Source organism: Ascidiella aspersa, chromosome 8 (genome assembly GCF_963924565.1).
Source record: "Ascidiella aspersa chromosome 8, kaAscAspe10.2, whole genome shotgun sequence".
NCBI classification, from domain to species: domain Eukaryota; kingdom Metazoa; phylum Chordata; class Ascidiacea; order Phlebobranchia; family Ascidiidae; genus Ascidiella; species Ascidiella aspersa.
In genome coordinates this window covers 14,495,538-14,518,191 of record NC_139454.1, presented here as the reverse complement: position 1 = coordinate 14,518,191, position 22,654 = coordinate 14,495,538, and the positions used below count along the sequence as shown (strand labels likewise).

General features: G+C 34.4%; 1 protein-coding gene across 1 annotated transcript in view; it reads right to left on the bottom strand.

Moving 5' to 3' along the window:
* The window catches only part of LOC146136259 (V-type proton ATPase subunit H-like), a 30,301-nt gene extending 8,731 nt beyond the window's left edge, over window positions 1–21,570 (bottom strand). Inside the window, exons 1-9 of the mRNA XM_083395276.1 lie at window positions 21,402–21,570; window positions 13,075–13,224; window positions 12,786–12,989; window positions 8,483–8,587; window positions 7,568–7,665; window positions 6,397–6,589; window positions 5,229–5,324; window positions 1,285–1,367; window positions 347–472 (exon numbers count right to left, since the gene is read on the bottom strand). Coding sequence (XP_083251402.1) covers window positions 347–472; window positions 1,285–1,367; window positions 5,229–5,324; window positions 6,397–6,589; window positions 7,568–7,665; window positions 8,483–8,587; window positions 12,786–12,989; window positions 13,075–13,224; window positions 21,402–21,506 — 1,160 coding nt within the window. The 5' untranslated portion in view covers window positions 21,507–21,570. The remainder of the gene's footprint in view (window positions 1–346; window positions 473–1,284; window positions 1,368–5,228; window positions 5,325–6,396; window positions 6,590–7,567; window positions 7,666–8,482; window positions 8,588–12,785; window positions 12,990–13,074; window positions 13,225–21,401) is intronic.
* Between the last annotated feature and the right edge of the window lie 1,084 nt (window positions 21,571–22,654).

Here is a 22,654-nt window from a genome sequence, read left to right as displayed (position 1 = left end):
AATCAGGGGCAAAACTAGTGCACAGAACAATAAAATGCATTTAGTCATACACAGTTGGCGAAACTGCCTTTGAAAGATTCCCTCAATCAGAAACATCCTAGGCGTGCAAATAAGATTCGTGCGAAGCGTGTAAAAGTTTTGCATTTCTGTGGTTAAGGGATAAGAGTTATGAAGAACGACCTGTTGCGCAGTAAGCAAAAGAGGTGGCCGACTGTAGGTTGCTGAACCCTGGTTTAGGATATTAACACATTGGGATACGTCAGGAAAAGCTTTAATGAAATTGAGATCATTACTAATACCTGCTTAATCAGTTTTGTCAGCCAACATTTAAAAAATAAACGCTTACTTTAGAAGTTCAAAGTTCTTCTCGTTTAATCTTATGGCATTTTCCCTCCAAAACTTCTCAGACTTGTGCACTGGACTCCATTCCAAACGACGAGATTTAACCTCGGATGAGTACTCATCGAATGAGCTGCAGAAATGTATAACCTAAGTGAGGGATGTGAACGAACCAGAGGCCGGAAAGGCCTGTAGAATGAATGCTCTTATTAAAAGGTTTACATTGGCATATTCTTAAAAAGTGATAGTTAAAAGCCATGCGCTTTTATCGTGGATAACCAATACTAATGTTCAGGAGCGATCCCGGTCAATTTTAAACGCAGTCACTTGCCCAATTCAAACTGCAAATGAACGAATTTTTTTCAAGACACATCTACAAATGTTATATTGCCATAAAGATAAACAATCAATCAAAAAAAGGGGTAAGCACCCAAGTTTCTGCTAGGGTTGTTTAATATAAGCTTAGCACACCTAACTTGGTGTCCATGGTGATAGTAATAAGACTCTTTTTAGGCAAGAGTTCAGTTCATTAACTTATTTAATTTAGGACATTTTACTTTCAATAGTCCAGTGTTGCCCCTACGACAGCTGAGAATGCAATTTGGCTCATTTTAAACAAAGAGTTGCAAAAGTTAAACATACTTTTCGTTGTGGTTTGAATATTTTTTACATTCTTGCCAAATTTGGTAAAAATCCTTTCATATGGTAAACAAAACCAGCAAGGTTTACACATCTGCAGTAAGTGCAATAAATGTATTTGGTCATTTTTATTAGGTCATGTCCTATTGATTCAATCATAGCTCAAATATAATTATAAACAATTGAACTCTTTATTTCAACTATATACAGTTAAGCTAATTATGATTTTCTTCATAGCTGCATAATATCAATGCTGAACGATTTGCAGTTTAGGACCTTCCAATTACTTATAATAAGCTTACATACCTAAGGTCTTGCAAACATTCCCCAAGATGCGCGCTGAGATAAGCAATATCGTTTGTGATGTCTTCATCTGCAAATTGTCTTGCCTACAAAAATGCACTACTGTTTATAAAAAATAACAACAAAGATGGATTTGGGTACATTGACAAACCATGCTTCTTAGTAACAATCATTTTATATATATATATATATATATGCAGGGCTGTGTAGTAACAACATATAAGGTATTACAATAAATAATTATCATAAATCAGGAATCTGGGCCATTTTCGCACGATGTGGGTTATGTTAAGTTTGCGAAAGCTCAGCTTGACCTCAATGTTTAAGCTTATCATACGGCGATAATCAAAACTACAGCTTAAAGACACTAAGGGGGGCCCGCCTTGTACAAAACTTTTGTGCGACACATATCAAGTCAAATTTCAGATGTGCAGCAGTCTTTCAGCCACGTCAACATTGACTTAGTGAGACCGGTCCCATCCCCACAAGGTAACATGTCCTTTCTTACTAGGGTTTTACATGTTTGTACCAATGTCAGAGAAGCAACAACGATCACATGTGAGCGCGGTTTTGTTTCTATTGGATTTCACACTGTTAAAGTGCCTCAGAATCTATTCTAACCGAGGCCTGCAATAACCAACTATTTTTGGTGGGCATTCAAGTTGCATCGGATAAGGATTTTCCATCCACAAGCTAATGGCCTCGTGGGGCTTTTTTACTGGCATCTCAAAATACTTGCTTGAAAGGTCCGAACTGGATTGATGAGTTGCCATGGGTGATGGTTGGCAGTAGGACAAGTCATAAGGAATATTTAAAAATATCTTCGGCAGAATTAGTTTATGGTTTCACCTTCTGCCGTTCCTACATTACTTTTGAGAGAGGTTGATAGGCATCACCCAGAATTGATCGCCTGAAGACAGCATACAATCAACTAGACGGGGACGTGCAACCTGCGGCCCACTTTTTTTTTTTGCCCGCAACACAAAACATTCGTTAACTGTTTTAGGAAACTGTTAAAATATTTAAACTTCTTGACTGTTCCTACGTGCAGATCACCTTATAGTACGTAAAAGTTTAGTTTATATGAGGTGGAAAGCCATTTATCTTAAATTGTCGCCAACGGTCATTTTGACAGTAAAGCAAATTCTAATTTCTCCATGATTAAAAACGCCTCAAACAATATCCTTTTGTTATGCTGTTGTTAATCACTGCTGTAGAATCTAACAGTTAGTTACTAGCTTGTTTATAATTTTGAGTCAAAAATTTGATGGTTGATGGAAGCGTTAAGTCAGAGTAATGTAACCTCTTAACAAAATAAAAGTACAAAAAATTATTTTGTATGCTGTTGCGAAAAATGTACAAGTTGTGTGAAAGTTGACATTGTGGATTGCACTGAGCGGTGAGCGCTGCAATTATTTTTTGTTCATGAAATGGTTTTGAATAGATACTTGCGGTCTATTTAGCAAAAGCATAATAAAAATGGCCTTTAATATTTTTGCTCATTTGAAATTTAATTGCTTTTTAATCAATTTCAATGTTTATGTGATTTGTAAAAAAAACAAGAAACAAATTTCTCTCTGCGCAGCTAAAAAGTAGGTTTTTTACCGCAAACATCTCGATCTAAATAAGTTTCCACAGCTGAGAAAATTTATTGCTTCAAAGATGGCATTATTTGGCTCAACGTACGTGTGTGAACAATTTTTTTTCTCAAACTGGGGTTCATGAAATCCCCTCATCGCTCAGGACTAAGTAATGTCACACTTGGAGAGTGGATGTCGGAGTCCCAGCACTTTAATTCAAGTGAACCTGGATAGAGTGGTTGGGAAAGTGCAAGCCAGCTTTAAAGCTCACTTTAAAGCGATTTTCACTCACAGGGAGTCAACAAGATATGCAAGTGGCCCATGGTCTAATCCGAATACACATATCGCCCGGCAGTATGAAAGGTTGCACACCCCTGAACTAGACAAAAACTGATTCAGGTACCCCATGTGCCAAAGAAGACACTTTACGTGTAACAAACATTCATTCAAACCCGCACTGGTTGAGTTATTACTATTAGCCTCCCTATTCATATTTGTTATGCTACTTTCTGATAAGAGGTCAGGTAGCGGCTTTAATTCGCTACGTCTGTGAACTTTTTCTCTTTTCTCTTCTATGGGCTTATATGTGCACTATCTTGCTTGTTTTTTTCACATGATACTTGGTTTCTGAATAAACTGTCGTCACCTTAGGGGTTGTATTTCTTTGGGAGGGCGTAGAAAAATGAAATATATTTAAAAATACATTTTATTAATAAAAATTTTACTCCTGTTAGGGAATGTTTTCATTGTTTATATATTTATATTTTTTTAATGAGGATGCTAGGTTTGTTTTTGACTTTTATTTTTGTTTTGGAGAGGGTCAAACATAACTTTTTATACCATTATTTTTTATTGGGCAATCAGCAAAATAATGCTTTTTTAAAACGAAATGTTTCGAAATGCCAGCTGATGTCACGAATTTTGTTTGGTGAAAAAGCGTGACTTGCGTTTAAATGTTTCTTGATAACCACACAATTTAATATTCCTGGAAAATAGCACAAAATGTAATTCCTGTATAAGTTAGTCATCAATGGGACAATTGACACCCATTCAAGGGTGTTTGTCTTTCTTTCTTTTAGTATCTTGTAAAACCTACACACCTGGCGTGCGAAACTCGTCAGGAACAAAGAACGGTCCTCTCCAAAAAACTTAGTGGCCAAGCTTAACTTGTTTATTCTTGTATTTAACTATACAGTTAAAATGCCAACTAGGTTTAGCTAAATAAATAAACTACTTAATTTGCTTTAAAATAGGGGGAGGTGTGGACCACAGAAGTCAAACGTTAAAAATTCCAGGGCGTTTCTGTTTTTTTTGAAGCAGTACAAAACTAAAAAAATTTGCACAATAATTGTTTTTTTACATTGGGCAAATTCTAGGGCGTTTTGACCAGGGAGTCAAACCGTTTGACTTTTCCGGTTCTGGTTCGGTCGGGTTAAAGGATTTATTCAGAATCCGGTTCAGTTCCAGTTTTAAGCAATTTAAAAGTTCCGGTTCAGCCGTCATTATTTCAAAACCGGTTCATAAAGTTCCGGTTTGGATACAATATAAGTTGCGTTAAATCTAAAAATGTGCAAATCTTTGAATTGTAAGTCATTAAATCTAAGTTACTTGACGTATTAAAAAGACAGCAACTCCTTATTTAAATATCTGGAAACTTAAAAATCCGTTTTTATATTTTAATATTCATATTTTGTTCATAAAATATCCAACATGGCCTAACATTTTTTTATAAAATATCGAACATGGTGTAACATACAAGTTGTGACGTCATGCTGGAGCGGCCCTGTAATTTCCCACATGCGTGTACACGTAGTGAACCTTTTTCTTATTTTCTCTTCTCTCGTTTTTTATGCGCGCTGTCACCGCTCGTTTGCCTTTTTTCATTTTGGTCGCTGAATAAACTGGTTGTCGCCTTAATATCTTAAAATTAGTGTTTTACACTATTTACTAGTTTTTGGAAACAGAAAACATATCACATATCGCAGAAAAATAGTTACTCTTTTTAGAAGTACCATTTTCACAAATTAAAAAAAAAAAAATTTTTTGGTTAATTTTGCACTGGTTTGCCCCCTAAGGTTCAGGTTCTTTAAAATTATTCGGTTCAGTTCCGGTTAGGCTCCTTAAAATCTTAGAAAAAATGGTTACGGTTCAGAAAAAATTGACCCAAAACCGGTTCGGTTCCGGTTCGACTCCCTAGTTTTGACGTCGATCAAAAATACAAAACACTCTACACGCCCACATTTGGCGCCTATGGTGTGGACCAAACCATTTTTAGTCACAGCAGTTTTTCCAATTGTGCAAACATAAAATGCTAGATTTAGCAGCAAAAGCACTCCTCGGTTATGTATAAAGATATAAAGTGATTACCTCAAATATTTCTAGATTTTTAAGAACTTTGCAATGAATCATAGCTAATGAAAACACCTTCACAGTTTCTGGTTCCTCAGGCTTTTCAATGAGGTTCTGAAACAAATAATTAGAAAGTGTAGTGTATAAAAGTAATTTCAGTTATAATTTAAAATATGACAGTATTTTCCTATAGTTTCCAAAGCATTGTTTCACATTAGCTGATTTTATCTTTTTTACGCAAAATATGCTAGCAAGAGGATACATTTTTACTAGATTCATTCAAAAATTTTGAGAAAAGAGTTAGTAAAAATTGAATATTTATGTAAGAACTAAAATGTAAAATATGACATTGCCTAAGAGGGCATCATTACCACCACACAGTGGCATATCCAAAGTGGCTTATGAGGGTTCGGACCACCCCCTTTTGTAAGTGAAATCATCCCTTTTGTTCGCCTTTGCCGGGGTTTAACTCACTGTCCAAAGCGACAATGTTTTTAATCACTAGTCTTAATCCAATACGAAACCAAAATGAAATGCAAAATGCCGTTTTTCGACTGAGGGTAGATATGCTTATAGAAAATAAATTTTGTGTTAACTATCATTTCTTAAAATGAAGACCCTAAAAAGCATTTTTTTGTGAAAAACTACTTCAGTTAAAAAGGCGATTGTTACACCAACACAGAATATTAACACAGGCGGCCAACAACCACAAAATGTGCATATCTCAACATTTTAGTAAGAAAAACAAAGGATTTAGTGTTGTGAAATGTGTACTGTCCGTTTTGTAATTCGTGGACATAAACGGTTTCATTGCAAAATGCTTTCTGCATACCAACTTTTCTATAAAAAACGGTCTATCAGAACCTGCTTAGCTCGCCAGGTGCACTAGGTTTTTAGAAGTCTACAGGTGCGTGTTGTCAAATGTGTACTGTCCGTTTTGTAATTCATGGACATAAACGGTTTTATTGCAAATACTTTCTGCATACCAACTTTTCTATCAAAAAACGGTCTATCAGAACCTGCTTAGCTCGCCAGGTGCACTAGGTTTTTAGAAGTCTACTGGTGCGCTGTAAGCTAAAAAGATTAGAAAACATTGGTTCAGAGCAACATTTGGCGGGAAAAAAATCAATAGAATATGTTTTGACTGTGAACAGCTAAAATAAAAAACATATTATTATCTGCTTACGCGAAGGGTTGCCAAAACAATTCGGGTAACTTTTTCTTTTCCAGCTTCACCTAGAACATCAGCTAGTATTGGAACAGGGTTATATTTGACCATACGAGCCGAAATATCAGGTGAAAAAGTTAGCAACCATAGGCAAAAAATGGTCTGGTATTGTAGCTGGAAACCACATTTGGTGTGAAGAACCGATAATAAACTGCAAAAATATGAGTTGCTTTAACCAATTGCACATGGAACTACTCATTTTAGTATATTATATAGCAAATGAATCATGTTGTCATACGTAGTAAGAATACCAAAGCCCATACAGAAATAGGTATTATTTTGAACATTTCTATTTATTTTCAACCAAACATTTAAAATAATACCCACTTCTGTATGGGGTTTGATATTCTTACTACAACCTTCAACCAATATGCTTCAAAGAATATTGTCATACTTTTAAATTCTTGGGCAACTGCATCACCATTTTGCATTATTCTTATAAAATGCTTGATTTTTCCTTCAAAAATTCATTGCACTGTCCAGAGGTCACATTAAAGAAAGACAAGTCTATGTAACCCAACGTGCATCACATCTAATTTTTTGTCATTTTTCTATAATTACAACTTTCCGATAATGTTTTTTGGACATGGTTAGTATTATTATTTTTTTTGCATATACAGTATGTGGCAGTTGCGATTTGCCTGTTTTCCTCTGGTAGTTTTTATTGAACTTTGAGTCAGACATACAATAGAAAAAATATGAAATTCTTAGCATTTACTGCACTACGTTGACAGTCGACCAAACTTGTGTTGCAAAGTAAAAAAAAAACTAAACTGGTAATAGGATTATCTTTTTGGGGTGAAGGCGAAATAATTGTTGTAGTTGGGCAAGGATGACTTGTGATAATCAAAACATTATTGGGTTCTGTCATAGACAGTTTAAGGTGCATAAGAATGCTCATAAATCTGCCTGTGAAATATATACTGTATATATATATATGTAACTTACTGCAGTTAGCAACCCAATCATATTAAAGGGGAACAAAATTTAGGTCGGGTTGAGAAACAATAATAATGTAATATCTTCATGTTTGCAGCAATATATTAGTTTTTGTCGGGTGGTGTTTAAAAAAAATTAATTGAACAAGTACAGCGAACCAAAAGAGTATAAACACATATAAATCAATTACCTGTTTACACCATCCATTTCAAAGAAAGTTAATCTGTAAATTGGAATCCTTAACATCATTTGCAGACAAGAAAGAATGCTTTGAACAAAATCTGTTACCTACACAAACTTTGTTTTACCATTTTTATTTAAGAAACATATATATTTAAAAGTTTGCAGATTCAAGAAATGTTTCCTTGCACCCAAACTTTCAGTATATTGCAAGGATGTTTAAATACAATTTTCAACTTCAACAAAGTTTTTAAAATGGGTCTTAGTTTTTTCAATTTTTTAGTTACACAAGAAAAAAAAAAGCAAAATATTTTTTTTGAGATGTGTTTAAATAAAAATGGGCATGAAAGTCTTTTGAGCTCGTTCGATCCAAATTGTGACCTGTTAAAATTTATTCCAGCTAAATGTAAGTAAAAAAACAAAACAAATTTGTTTAAATGCAAAGCATGAATAAAAAAGAACCAATTGGTATGTTTGCCTTACATTCAAATAAAGTGAGTTTCATTCAAGCTACCATTAAATAAAAAGTTGCCCAAATACGTATTACACAAGCTCTGTGCAAATAGAAAAGTGTATTCAAGCTACATGCAAATAAAAAATATATTTGAACTACTTTCAAACAAAAAACTGTTGTGACAGAACAAGAGAGGACACCCTTTTAAATAATGATGTTTAGTGAAGTTCTTATCAAAAAGAAATGCAAACCGGCTCAAATTTCTTATATATTGAAGATATTAAAAACCAAATATATATACGTTTAATGCATTTTTTTTCATAATGACAAAGGAAACACAGATGCAGTGTTTAAATGGTTAGGAAGGTGGCATTGTTAAGTCATCTGCTGCATACTTCATATTCTGTTAGCAGCATGAAATAAAGTGAAAACCACACAATAAAAAGGCCTAAAACTTTAAAATAAACATACCTCATTGGACAACTGTGTTTTTATCCAATTTAAATAGTAACTGAGGTCTTGAGAGTTCATACGCTCTGTTCCCCAACAAGCAAGTTTAGCAATGATTCGACTTGCCTACATAAAAAGTATGCTTACAAATTAAAAATTCACAAGAAGATTATTATAACACTGGCCAACAAAATTTCACTTTTGTTTTCTAAACGAAAATGTGAGTATTTTATCTTGGATGCATTTTTGCACTGATTTAGAATATACCTTTATTTTTTCTCGAGAACATCACTTTTTAAGATATCGTCAAATTTAAATTTAAAAAAAAAAAAAAAAACGCATTGAAAACAGCCTACAGCTATGAAACATGGCCATTAAAAATGTCTGACATAGAATTTTTTTTATAAACATAACTCGGTTATCACCATAGAACTCCTATCAGGTGTATTCAATTATTCACCCCTTTCTAAAATCCTTGGTGACGGGATTTCATAGCTTAAAAAGTTTTTTTTTGCGACTGTCTGAACAATGGTTCTCTGGAAAGAAGTTTCAGTGAAAGCACCAACATGTAAAACTAAGTAGATCATCAACACCTACCAGAAAATAATGCAAATTTGCATTTTTAAAAGCTTTAGCACACAGTCACCAAATGCCAAAAGCGTGAAATTCCACGTTTTTATAATGTGCATACTTTAAAATTTCACTAATATTTTGGCCCATTAAGATTCTTTTCAGTTTGTTCAGCTTTGTAGTGAAAAATTTTTTTTAATGAAATGCTAAACAAAGAACTTCACTTTCCTATTCCTCAAGCAAGAAAATTTTCTAAAGGACATAACGTTTGTGATATCAGCCACTTACGGTTTTCTTATTTGGCTTATAGTCTCTTCTAAACGAATGCATTTTGGTAGAAGGCAAAAAGCAAAAATGTCTTTCTATTGTAGGTCCAATAACTACATCAATCTCAAGAAAGTTTTCATATTTTACTTAGTTCTGACTTTTCTTGTAAAAGATACAAATCTCAAGTAAGGCTGTTTAAATCTGTCTGGGAAACAGAATATGTTTTTAATTTTCGTATTGTTTATATTAACTTAATTCACCAACATCTTTAACTTTATAACAGGGAGAATTCAAGACTTCCATGAGGAGGAAGTGAAACGTGCATTGGGGCATTGTGGCTAAATCTAACAGCAAGTACAATTGTCCAACTTTACTCATATCTCACTAAAATCTGGCATAGCCTTTTCTATACTGTTTTTTTAGAGACGTCAAAAATCATAAAGATTGGTGCTTGAATCACAAAGTTCACTTTCGTTTAATTTTTTCAAATAAACAAATTGTTGATTGGTGATGAAGTCTTGTTGCAAAAGCTTTTCTAGGTTTTTCAAAAATGTTGTAACAAAGTCATCTGTTTTTTTTAAATTCCTGTTTCTATTGTCGTTACGTCTGCTGTAAACTGCAATTTGTAAGCCATTTGATCAATTCATTCATCTTTAAAATATTTCTTAAGAGTTTCTTCCAGTTTCACAATATTTGTTTTACAAGGTTGGCATTTATTAAGGTAGCAGTTTGGAGGATTGCAAGTAATTTTAGATACAAATCTTTGTATATGCAGGTTCTTTATTTATTGTTTCCAAATGTTTTCCATTTTCCATGCCACCTTATATCATCAGTTTAACATTTTCATGAATTTATTTATGCATATAAATTATGGTGTTTCACTAGATGGGGATAGTATCACTTGCTTTGGCCTTACTTCTGTAAACTTTAAAATTTCAACTTTCAATACTAGTATTTGTTGAATTTAAGATGTGCCTGATTTATTGTGCATAAAATGAGCCATTTTCCGAGTGATTTTCTTTTTCTATCCACTACCACTGAAAAAACATCCTTTATCCCAGGCATTTGTCTACTAATTTCATAACTCATATGAAATTATTTTACAAGAACAACTGTAGATTGTATTAGTGGCTTGCCAGGTTTGGGGTTTGTAGTGGATAAAATCCCCTTTTTGTTGAACAACTCTGGTTGAACAAGGCTTTGCACACCATATAATTTGGTGCATCAAATTCATGTTGAGTTTGCCTAATGCTTCATGATTGCGGTACCTCAGTCAAAACTTGTACTTTTTCATATTTTTTGCTTTAACAAACTTTTCTTTCAGCTGTGTCATAATTTTTTTAAAGTATTTGCATTGTTGTTGCTCTTTAACAACATTTTTTGCTAAACATGTTTTATTCATTCTTAAATCTTTTTCGAAGTGTAGCAGTCATCTGTTCAAATTTTTCAAGTCGATTAGCTTAAAAGAGACTCCCAAAACTGTGTACAGATTTGTTGAAATTTACAACATCTACTGCTGCTTGCTGAAAAAAATCGTCAGGTTCAGATGATTAAGTTGGGTCAATTATAGAAACAATACTGGTTGAAGAACTCTGTGATTCACCTTCTGCTGTAACAAAACCTTCAGAGGCAGATTAAGTTGAAAAAAACATGAATGCGACAAATGATGATAGATATTTTTTTCCTGGCACCAGATTAAAAGATGGCTGTTCCAAACAAAAACTTAGGGCAAAATTTCCCTAACATTTCTGATAATTTTTTTGTGTGCTTGGTGAATGGGTCACACTAAAGCTTTGTTATGATTAGAGATGTTCAAAGTAGAATCCCAAGGTATTCTAGAATAATAGGTTTGGAATCTAGAATAACGAATCCAGAATAGCGAATCCTAGTATATTTTTATTAAATTATCTAACCTTGGTTTTGTTTGGGGAAGGGATTAATCTTAATCTACCCAACAGGGCCTACAATCACAGCAATAAATCGCCCAAACAATTTGCTAACATATGTACATTATAATAAAAAAATCTCCCATATGTTTAACATTTTTAACAACTGTCATTTGAAGCAGTTCTATAAACTGTAATATGTCGACTGTCCAGGTTGTTGCAAAAACTTATATTTTTGCCAATAGTGAGTACAATGAAACACTGTGTCCTGTTTTTTAAAGCATTGTTGGGTTTTAGTGCTTCTTTTTTGACTAACATGATCTGTTATGCAGTCAAATAATGTAGTGCAAAGAATACAAAGTTACTATCGACGTAACGAATTCTTGACAATTACGCTGTGCATAACTGCAAAACCTCGCTGAATATTGGCCTTAAGTTGACTTTAAGTAACCTTATAGCGCATTGTGTAGACCGCCTGCACGTTTTACAACGTAATATTACTTTTGCAACTTAACGCATTTAGGGCAATTGCGAACTCCCCACCAGACATTACACATTAGTCGCTCGCCCAATAATGCTTGATTGACACTTAATTATTAGACGAACGTTATCGCGAGACGCGGTAATTGGTCGCCCGAAAAAACGCTGACACTGCACTAGCAGGTTACAGTTAAAGCAAGCACTGTAAATTGGTCGCCGAAGCTACAGGCCAACTTACCACACGCGTTTGTACAATTAGGCGTAATACTCGGCGGTAAAACAATAAATTATATCTGTTCCAATTACCCAAAATAAACGGCAGAATTGGATTTGAATCCCATCTGGATTCGAATCCAAGGATTCAATATTCTACTTTGAACATCCCTAGTTATGATATACATAATGTTTTAAATACTTTCTTTGATAGTCAACACAGGTTTGTAAGTGTGCCCGTTAGTCCACACCTACTTTATATAATTTCAAACTCCTCAGCTGTTCTTTACCAGAAGTTGCAAAAAACATCTTCATTTAACAATAATCCAATATCAGTTCATTTTACAGATACTTAAAAGAATAAATACAATGAATTGCAAAGCCAAAAAGGTAGAGTAGATTGACATAATCTTGATTAGGATGTTTGAATAGTAGCTTGCATAATGCATATATCAAGCTACATTACAGATCCATGCATAGTGTTGTTCATGTTTGTACTAACCTTTAATGCCAATTTTTTTTGTTGGCCAGTGAATAGCTTTTTAATTATTAAGTACAATTCAAATTATCATTAATTCAGATAATTTGTTTACTTGTCGGCATTCAAATTTCCGAAAAAAAGTTATTTAAGGTTGATCACGTAACTACATTACATTTGTCTATCCAGGCATGTTAATAGACATGCTGATTTTCTGTTTAAGAAAAATGCATAAGCACCAAAATAGTAAAGCAGGTTAAATTAGCAAAAAACAATTTGGTAGGCTGAAAACTTGCAGACAGCGTGCCGGCATTATTTTTTGTCTGGGTAAAGTGCTGATTGGTGGTCAACTTTCTCGACTGGCGAGTGCAAATTTTATATACAAGGGCAACCCTGAATAAGTAAATATTAAAATACGTTCCATAATAACCTGATGTACAATGAACTTGTCATTCCTATTTAACATGTTCATAAACCCAATACATGGTGATTGGCGCTTTTTGTTGTTGCAGTCATTGAAAAGTTGAGTTCTTTGGGGGTCCTCAGCAAGCAAATCATCTACTGTAGTCAACACATATCTTACAGTTTGCTCTTTAGATATCCTGGTCATTAAAGAAATGAATGTTTTGGCACACTGAAATAGAGATTAAATATTTAGGATTATTCCATATTTTTTATGAGCAACCTATAGCAAAAATTATATTCAGGTTATTAAATACCACATCTCCTCTTTTCTCCAAAACCTGCTTCCGGGCTTCTGCTGTTTTAGCAAGATCAAATTCTCTTATTACTTGAAAATCCTGATCTTGAATCATTTGACCTTGCAGATAAGATTGCCAGTTCACTCTATGGCCTCTCACTTCAATTGCCTATATATTAAATTAAATTTAAGCATTGATCAAGTGAATAGCAATATAAACAACCACGCAAAAATAAAGGAAACTAGCATTTTGTTGAGCCATATTTCGACAGAGCACGTTTTTTATATTATTTCTTAATGATTAGGAAAATACTAAGTAGATCACCTAGGTACGGAATAGTAGATTTTGTATGTATGATTTTTTAGCATGTATAGTCAAGTTGAATGGTAAATAATTTTATTATATTTGCTTTTAATTTTGCCACAGCACTGTGTTCCTTTTTTTGTAAATGTGCGGGTTGACTACTTTGAAGGGGCATATCCAGAAATTTAGAAGATGGCTTAAATTTTCTACTTAGTGAACAACACATTTCTGTTTGACATAAGGTAAGACATGTGTTGTCGAAAAATTCCTGAGGCACCAGCTGCAAAACTACTTAGTGTGCTGATTTAAAACCATGACTTTTTTATTGTAACATCTGCGCCGCAGTCATGCCAAGTCAACAAAAATCCAAGTTGTTGAGGAAAAAAGATTTCTCTCAACTCTCAATTACACACATCTGTCGCAGTGTTACCCCCAATTTTTGTACAATGTGCGCAGGTTTCCAAAATTTCACGCAAAAGCTGAAAATCAGTGCGCAAAGTGCCTAAATTATTAAATGTAAAAGTGCCTAATTAAGCTCTGCGGAAGAACTTTTTTTTAGTCTGTTAATATCTGCGCTACACCTGAAGCAACGCGACAGATCACCCAAACTCTGCTTAGTTGCCAATTGCCAAGCAACAGAGCATCTTGTCTTTCATTGACGTGATGGGAATTCACCTAACTTGTAAATTCTATAAAATTTGTTGCCAGGCTGGCAGAATCTTGCCAGCCTTCTGGTGACAAGCATTTTTGGCAAAAATTCTTCGGTTTTTTGGTCGCGCCCCTAAACTTAAATGATGTGTTCGGCTAAGGAATGTATGAACCTTGCCATGATTTGGCAATAAACAAGGTTATTAATAATAAAATTAGAGAACAAAACTTAGCGCCGAAGGGCAAAAATTTTTGTGAGATTAAGTCCTTAACAAATACATAAGGGACAAGTGAAGGTACAACCTGGGGCCTGGGGGTGTACGTACATGTCTGCTTTTCTTGCTTTAAAAGTGTTTCATAGATAGCTGTTTTCAGGCAAACTTGTGTGAAAACGTGCTGCTCAAAACCAGATTGAAAAGCAGAAAAAAATATTCTTTCGATAAATTTCCAATTGATAATGCTCGAAATAATGATATTTAATAGAAATTGTCACAGCCACAGTGCAACATGCCCCATAGTATGCATGTTACCATTGGGATAGATTTGTTGAAAACTAGACACATAAACCTAGTAAAACCACCGAAAATTTTTTGCATTTGCGTAATTAAACAACCAAAAATATACTTTAGACCAGGGGTCTTCAAATGATTTCTGCCATGATCCACCACAGCCAAACCTGACAACATGATGATCCACCAAACACGAATAGTAAACATATTGGACACGCTTTAATTTTTATGGTGCTTTATTTATGTAAACGCGAGTTTAATAGTTAATGTTGATTAGTGTTTGTTAACCTTTGTAAGTGGGGCGCACGTGGCGAGCGAAGCGAGCGCGATTTTTTTAGGTATACCGTCATTTCTTTTAAATTTCTTGCAAGTTTTTATTACATTACCGAAAATACAAAATGTTAAAAAATATATGTCCAACATTTTTTAATGCGTTTTCCATTAACGGTAACGAAGCGCTGATCTAGTTGAAAAAAACGCATAAACAAGCCGGACGCAGAACGATGATTCGCGCAAAGTGGGAAAATTTTTCGCACTTACGAGTTAAAATAGTCAAAAAGTATTTGAAATGGACTCGTATCTAGTTTGTCAAAGAGGCGGCGGGTCGTAGGTTGCCGAGCCCTGTTTTAGACTTTAGGTCTTACAATAGCATCGAATTGCGGCTTTCTGTCGCTGACTGATATCCTCAAACGCTCACAAAGATTAGCATTTGGGAGTCTCGTTCTATGCTTGATTTTTTACAAAATTCATTAACACTGACAATTGGTATTCACATGAAAACACTGTAGAAAGTTTGTTTTTTTAAGACTATTAGAAGATCCGCACAAAACGCTAAAAAGATCCGGATCCGGATCACGATCCGCCATTTGAACATGAGCGCTTTAGGCCTTAGGGGGAGAAGCATAGCCTGGTACACTCTTAATATGCCGGTCCGAATGTTATACCTGTACATTTAACAGGAATGGGGAATTCAAGTACTTACCAATTTCAAGTAAAACTGCCAACACGTAACAATTGTATGATCAAAAGTGTGTACTTTTTAAAATAATAAACAGTCTATATGTCTTACACTGACTTTTTCTCACTAAACAACTTGCTTCACACTACCGTAACTTTTTATAAAATGGCACAACAAAATTAATTTCTGCCAATTGTAGTGTGTAATGTTATTCATTATTACATATTTACGCTTTTCAAAAATATATGTGATTGAATATGTGTGGAAACAACCACAAGGTATTTTGTAAATTGGATGTTGGAAAAAAAAATTTTTGAAAAAAAAAAGAGGAAACAACTATCACAGGACTAAAACAGTGATTGCTGCGATTAGGAATGATCATAATAGAATATCAAACCCAAATGGGATATGTATTAAATTCTGCGGTTTATTTCCGGTTTAACCAGTATAATTTAATATTTAACTACTGATGGTTGTGCCTAATTGTACATGCTCAAAAGACAAGCTAAGATGAAGGTCTGTTGCTGCGGCGACACATTTATAGTGCTTGCTTTAAATGTAGCCTTGCAGTGCAATGTCAAGAGTTTTTTCGGGCAACCAATTGCGCGTCTCACAATACCCTTCGCCTAATCAAGCAAATAATTAAGTATCAATCAAGCGTTATTGCTCATCAATCAAGAGCAAAAGCCACTGTTACGCCCGCCGCGACTTGTGTACTGGGACATGACCCCACTCAGTTGCCCGGCAGGACGCAACCGCAAGAGTTCTTTTTGGTTGGCGAAGGTTTCTTCTGGTCAGATATGCTACCTGTCATAATCACAACTAAAATACCAATCATAAGTATTTTGTTACAATTTGAAGTAAAGGGTTGTCAAATAGCATTAATGAACATATATTTGTTTCAATGTTACTGTGACAGCCACGCCACTGCAGGCTCAAGAATGCGCTGAAGACTTCACACCAACTACATACGAGTATAATTTCAATGTATAGCATCAGGGACATCCAGAAATCCAAAAAGGGTAGAATTTTTAACTTAGGTAATTACCCGTTTTTCCGTCTGGCGTTAATGACATCATAAATTAGTGACAGGTATGCTAAAATAGTGATTGTAATGACGTAATAAATAAATGAAAAACTAATCAGAAACAGTCTATTAACGTCCAGCAAAAGCGAAACTTAGAAGCAAAGCGAACATGTGTCACATCAACAATCCTACCTGGCGCCAGCTGTGAAACCGCTTAGTGTGCAATCATGTAACCATAAAACTACTGCACAAAACATTTAATATTGTAGTGGTACTTGTGTTCCCTGAGAATTGGCCAGCGCTGTATTTAAGGTAAGCGCATCCTCCGGTCAAGAACCCCTGTTATAAGGTGTTGTCGGCAGCAAACAACATAGGGATGAACAGCGCCTTTCTGTTTTACAATGTAGACTCTATGTTTTCTGATCACCGTAAAAAACAAAACATTACAATGAAATTGCTCTCTACCTAACGTGAAGTGCCATGGAGTGTAACGTATACGCGCTATTAAAAATGTTATGGCATAAAAATAATTTTGCATTATTTAGCCCTTTACATTTTGGTTGCATGGTAGTTGTCACATTCATTTATGAATTATTATTAATTTGATAACACACAACAGTAGCAAATTGACATGCATGTTACAACGTAATATGCAACAGTGAAGAAGAGCCCGCAGCATGATGGGTTTACTTAACCAAACAAAATTCGGGTATATTTATAAATTCGCGCCCATTGAAGGTGTAATTAATTTACATTGATAGGACAACGCAAATAGTCTCTTACTGGTAATAATTAAACTGGTAAATACTCTATTTATCCTATGTAATGCCGGATAATTTTTCAAATGAAATATAAAATAAAAAACATACACAAAAAGAATAATGCCCATATAACAATAACTTAAACTAATCAGAACACGTTTTTGATTGTTCGTAGCTAGGGATGTTTAAAGTAGAATCCCAAGGTATTCTAGAATAATAGGTTTCGAATCTAGAATAACGAATCCAGAATAGCGAAACCTAGTTATTTTTATTAAATTATTTAACCTCAATTTTGTTTGCGGAAGAGATTAATCCTAATCTACCCTACAGGGCCCACAATCACAGCAATAAATCGCCCAAACAATTTTCTAACATGTGTACATTATAATAAAAAAAAATCTCCCATATGTTTAACATTCTTAACAACTGTCATTTAAAGCAGTTGTGTAAACTGTTATATGTCAACTGTCCAGGTTGTGGCCAAAACATATATTTTTGCCAATAGTGAGTACAATGCAACACTGCACACAGAAGTCTTAAGCAATTCGGTCCTGTTTTTCCAAGCATTGTTGGGTCTTAGGGCTTATTTTTTTACTAACATGATCTGTTATGCAGTCAAATAATGTACTGCAAAGAATACAAAGTTACTATTGACTTAACGAATTCTTGACAATTACACTGTGCATAACTGCATAACCTCGTTGAATATTGGCCTAAAGTAACCCTATAGCGCATTTTGTGGACGGCCAGCACATTTTACAACGTAATGTTACTTTTGCAACTTAACGCATTTAGGGAAATTGCGAACTCCACACCAGACATTACACGTTGATCGCTCGCCCAATAACACTTGATTGGCACTTAATTATTAGACGAACGTTATCCCAAGACACAGTAATTGGTCGACGGAAAAAACGCTGACACTGCACTACCAGGTTACATTTGAAGCAAGCACTGTAAATTGGTCGCCCCGGGACAGGCCAACTTACCACACGCGTTTGTGCAATTAGGCGCAACAATCCGCGGTTAAACATTAAATTATATCCGTTCCAATTACCTGAAATAAACGGCAGAATTGGATTCTATATTATACTTTGAACATCCCTATTCGTAGCACAAATAAAACTAATTTGGGCACTTTTTTGTCCGTAGATGGTTCTGATAAAACTAATTTGGGCACTTTTTTGGCCGTAGATGGTTCAGATAAAACTAATTGGGGCACATTTTGTCCGTATGTAGCTCAAATAAAACTAATTGGGACAGTTTTAGGTCTAAGTAGCTCGGATAAAACTAATTTGGTCACTTTTTTGTCCGTATGTAGCTCGGATAAAACTACTTTGGGCACATGTTGTCCGTACATAGCTCAAATACAACTAATTTAGGAACTTTTTTGTCTGGAGTGATTTCATATCAAATCACCCAATTTGAATAACATTTCTGACCTCATCCTTTTTAAATTTAATGAAATTCACACAGCAGCTTAGAAATGACAAAATAGCCATAAGTTTTGAATTTTATAAAAATTGGTCAACTACTTACTGAGATATTGCACTTTCAAATTGGCATGCTTTTGTCACTAGGTGGCAAAATGTATTTTGTGTTTTTGTTAATATCTCACCGATTTCTTATTGGATTTCTACAGTTTTGGGCTCTTTTTGCAGGTAAAGTTAAGGCCTAACTATTCATTTCACCATTTCGCTCGGAACATTGACATTTTTTTTCTTTTGAAGTGACCCTTACGGCCTCTAAACCTTACCTAAATGCAATTTTGACTTCAAAAATGGATTCCTTGACCCCAAAAATGGTAGGAAACATACTTTTGCTTCCATTTTTACTTAAGTTATAACGTTTAAATGTACATTTGCGTTTTTCGGATGTCGGAAAACCCCCTCTAGTGGTCAAATTTCAAGATGCCGTAACTTCTTAATGGATTGGAATTTTTTTGCAAACCTATTTTTTTGGTCCCTATTTTGCACAACGTAAATATCATGAAAATCTGAGACGGGTGGTTACAAAATTTCAATTTTTGTGATGATTTGATATGGAATACCCCCCTACATTAAAGAAATCATTGATTAGGCCTTGCTACAATCATAAAAATAAGCCCAACATTGCAAAAATCCATCCACAAATGACTGAGATATTGGTAAAAATACAAAATATATATCGCCATCTAGTGGTAATAATGTGTTAACTTAAAAGTGTGTTATCTCAAAAGTACTCTGACAATTTCAACAAAATTTAAAACAAAGATTAAGTATTTAGTGCTTAGTAGATGTACCACTTTTTGGCAAAATCTAAGAAGGTCATGCTTTATGGGTTGGGTGATTTGATATGAATCACTCTCTGTACATAGCTCGAATTAAACTCATTTGGGCACGTTTTTGTCCGTACGTAACTCCAACAAAACTAATTTGGGCACATTTTGTCCGTATTTGAAAAAAAACAAAACAATTTGAGCACTTCCAAATCCCCCAACCCTCATCCTGGATACGCCACTGACCTCAAGTGCCTATATTTGATTTTGAAAACTTTAAAACAGTACTTCTTTAATTTCTTGCAAAAACACTTACACAATTCTAAAATATATTTTAAGAAAACTTATCTATCTATATCTACATAATAAAAGAGAAAGTTTGTGAGATGTAAGATGTTCGCACAGTCGGTGATGATTATAATATAAATTTCGAGCAGTTTAACGTTGTGCCACTTTAGCTCAGTGGTAGAGAACAGGTTTCATGAAACAAAGGTCGTGAGTTCAAACCTCACTGGTGGAAAACTATTAAAATGTTTACAATGTGTTGCATCACAGTGTTACGTCACACTCAATGCGATTTACAAGATGTTTTTACAAAATGTTACAATGTGATTTGTCACTTACCAAGATTGTGTTTAAGCACGTATCCCAGGTCCCAGCGTTAGTTAATTTAATATAGGTATATTTAGAAGTTTTTGTGTTAGGCAGAGTTTAAGTAAAATATAGTCCAAGTTTAAGGTATCCGCGCAAAACTTTTTTTCAAGCGCAATTACCTGCCGGGAAATAAAAAAATAAAAGTAAGTATATTTCCTTAGTAAAAAAGTAAAATTTTAATGTTTCCAACTAAGACTATTATGTTTAGGAACTTATTGATGCCTGTTACCGCGTAAAGTTTAGGTAGACTTCGCAAATTTACGAAGAATTGAATTTTATTTTAAAGCCGTTTGTTAGCTATAGTGATTGAGGCCAAAGCCTAATGACTTCTTACAATGTGTTTACCCACGCAATACTTAGCAGAGTTCGCGAAAAAAGCTTTATTGCAGCAGTTAACAGTAAGCATTTGTTTTTTCAATGAGGGTTTTTCTCACGTTTGACGCAGTTTAGCACCGGAATTACGTATTTGCTTAAACATGATGCTATCAAGCAAGTCTAAGCAATTGCTGCTACAACCTAAAGTTTTACGTTTGGGAGTTATTCTCAATTGACAAACGTCACGGGTTTTCGTTACTTAAAAGATGTATTGCTTACTTAGCCAAGTGTTGTGCGCTATAGTTAACCGACTTCACATCACATGATTTGAAATTTCTATGTAGTGACACTCAGTTCAAACGTTTAGGCATAAGCAAATTTGTTATGATATTTAAAAAAATATGTTTGCATTATTTATGTCATTTACGAAAATCTTACGAATAACCGGCAAATATTCTTTTGGGTAATACTAATTTAGGGAATGATGAATGGTCGGAACGCTCACTAATTTAAGTATTACCCCGTTAAAACAAGTATTAAACCAACGCACAATATTTGGGTTAGGGTGGGGGTTAGCGTTTGGGTGAAGGTGGGTCAAGTGTTATTATCTATAATAATATTACTGTGAGCGTTCCGACCATTCATCATTCCGTAAATTAATGTTACCCTATTCTTTGTAACCTGGGCAACGCCGGGTATTTCGTCTAGTTTCTTATATAATGCATGCAATTTTCAATTCATGGATTCTAGTTATTCAAAATAAGATGAAAGATATACATTACAAACTTAACCTGATCATTTTAAGGTACTATTTTGGCCTTAAAAAAGTAACCTAAGTGGGGTTAAAAATCCAATGATTACTTACAAATAAATAGGAAATATAAGTTAAATTTAGGACAAAAAAACTTTGCACCTGAGCTTCAAGTTTATTAGTTGGAACTGATGGAAGTATAGGTACTTCGAAAACTCCTCCATTGGTATGATTGTGGTTTATGTTGATATCAGCATTGGTAGTCATGGTCAAAATTCCAAGCTAGTTATTTAAAATATATACTTATTTTCCTTAACAAATCAGACATAAAATCCAATTGAATGTTGTTAGATTAACAAAATTATGAATTAAATTTAGGGTTGCATCCAGAAATCGAAAATTGGGTGAGGGGCTGTGTGCAAACTTTTAAATGAGAATTTTCACATTTTCCGTCTGACAGTTAAATAATTGTGACATCATAAATAGTGATTATAATGACATCATAAGTAGGAAAAATACTATCAGAAACAGCTTTATACAAAAAAATACTATAAGAAACAGCTTTATCCACTTGACACACCCGAACCGAAAAGCAAACCAGCATCCTAACTCAAATAATGTATGTTGATTTAATTATTATTTAAACGCTGGGAAAAAAAAGCCCAATAAGATAATATATTGTCCAGGTTATAGGACTCAGTTCAGAGGGGTCCTATTAAATTTAATCTTCTTAAAGCAGATTTGTTAAGGTAAATTAGAGCATTGTCCAAGACCTCAGTCTAAAAGTCAGATTTTCCTAGTTTTGGATGCCCTAATTGTTGTAGACCATTTTGCTTAGAACTGTGTTAATTTTTGTCAGATCGGTTGGCAGTTTAGCAAATGCAAAATTTGGTTTGTATTTTTGTGATTGGCAAGTTTTTTAGCTACCACTTTTAATTAGTTCTTGGTGTCTAATAGACTCATTTAACTCATATTTGCATTTTTTATGACGGATTTGGGTTTAGTTTGTCTGAACAAGGTAGCACATTTGACTCGGATCTAGGTTGTGCATAGTCTTTTGGACGCCCTAATGTAGACAGTTTGCGGTCTTACATGATAATGTGTTTGCCGCTCAGCCGCGGTGATAGCCGCGCATTTCATGTAAAACCAACATAAAATGCGGTCAGCCACAAAAAATCGCTCAAACGTGCAAAATTTATGTCTCACTAACGGTCTTCAATCGTAGTACTTCATTTTTAGCCGTGCAAATTTTACAAATAACGTTATTACAGTCCCGCAAATTTGAGCAGAAATGTTATTACAGCCGCGCAATTTTAAGCTGCAAAATCATCTCCCCGCGCAAAATCCAAAGTTTTCAATCTGGACAAGAACTTCTCGTATTAAAGGCTGCACTCTAATTTGTTTTTATTGAAAAA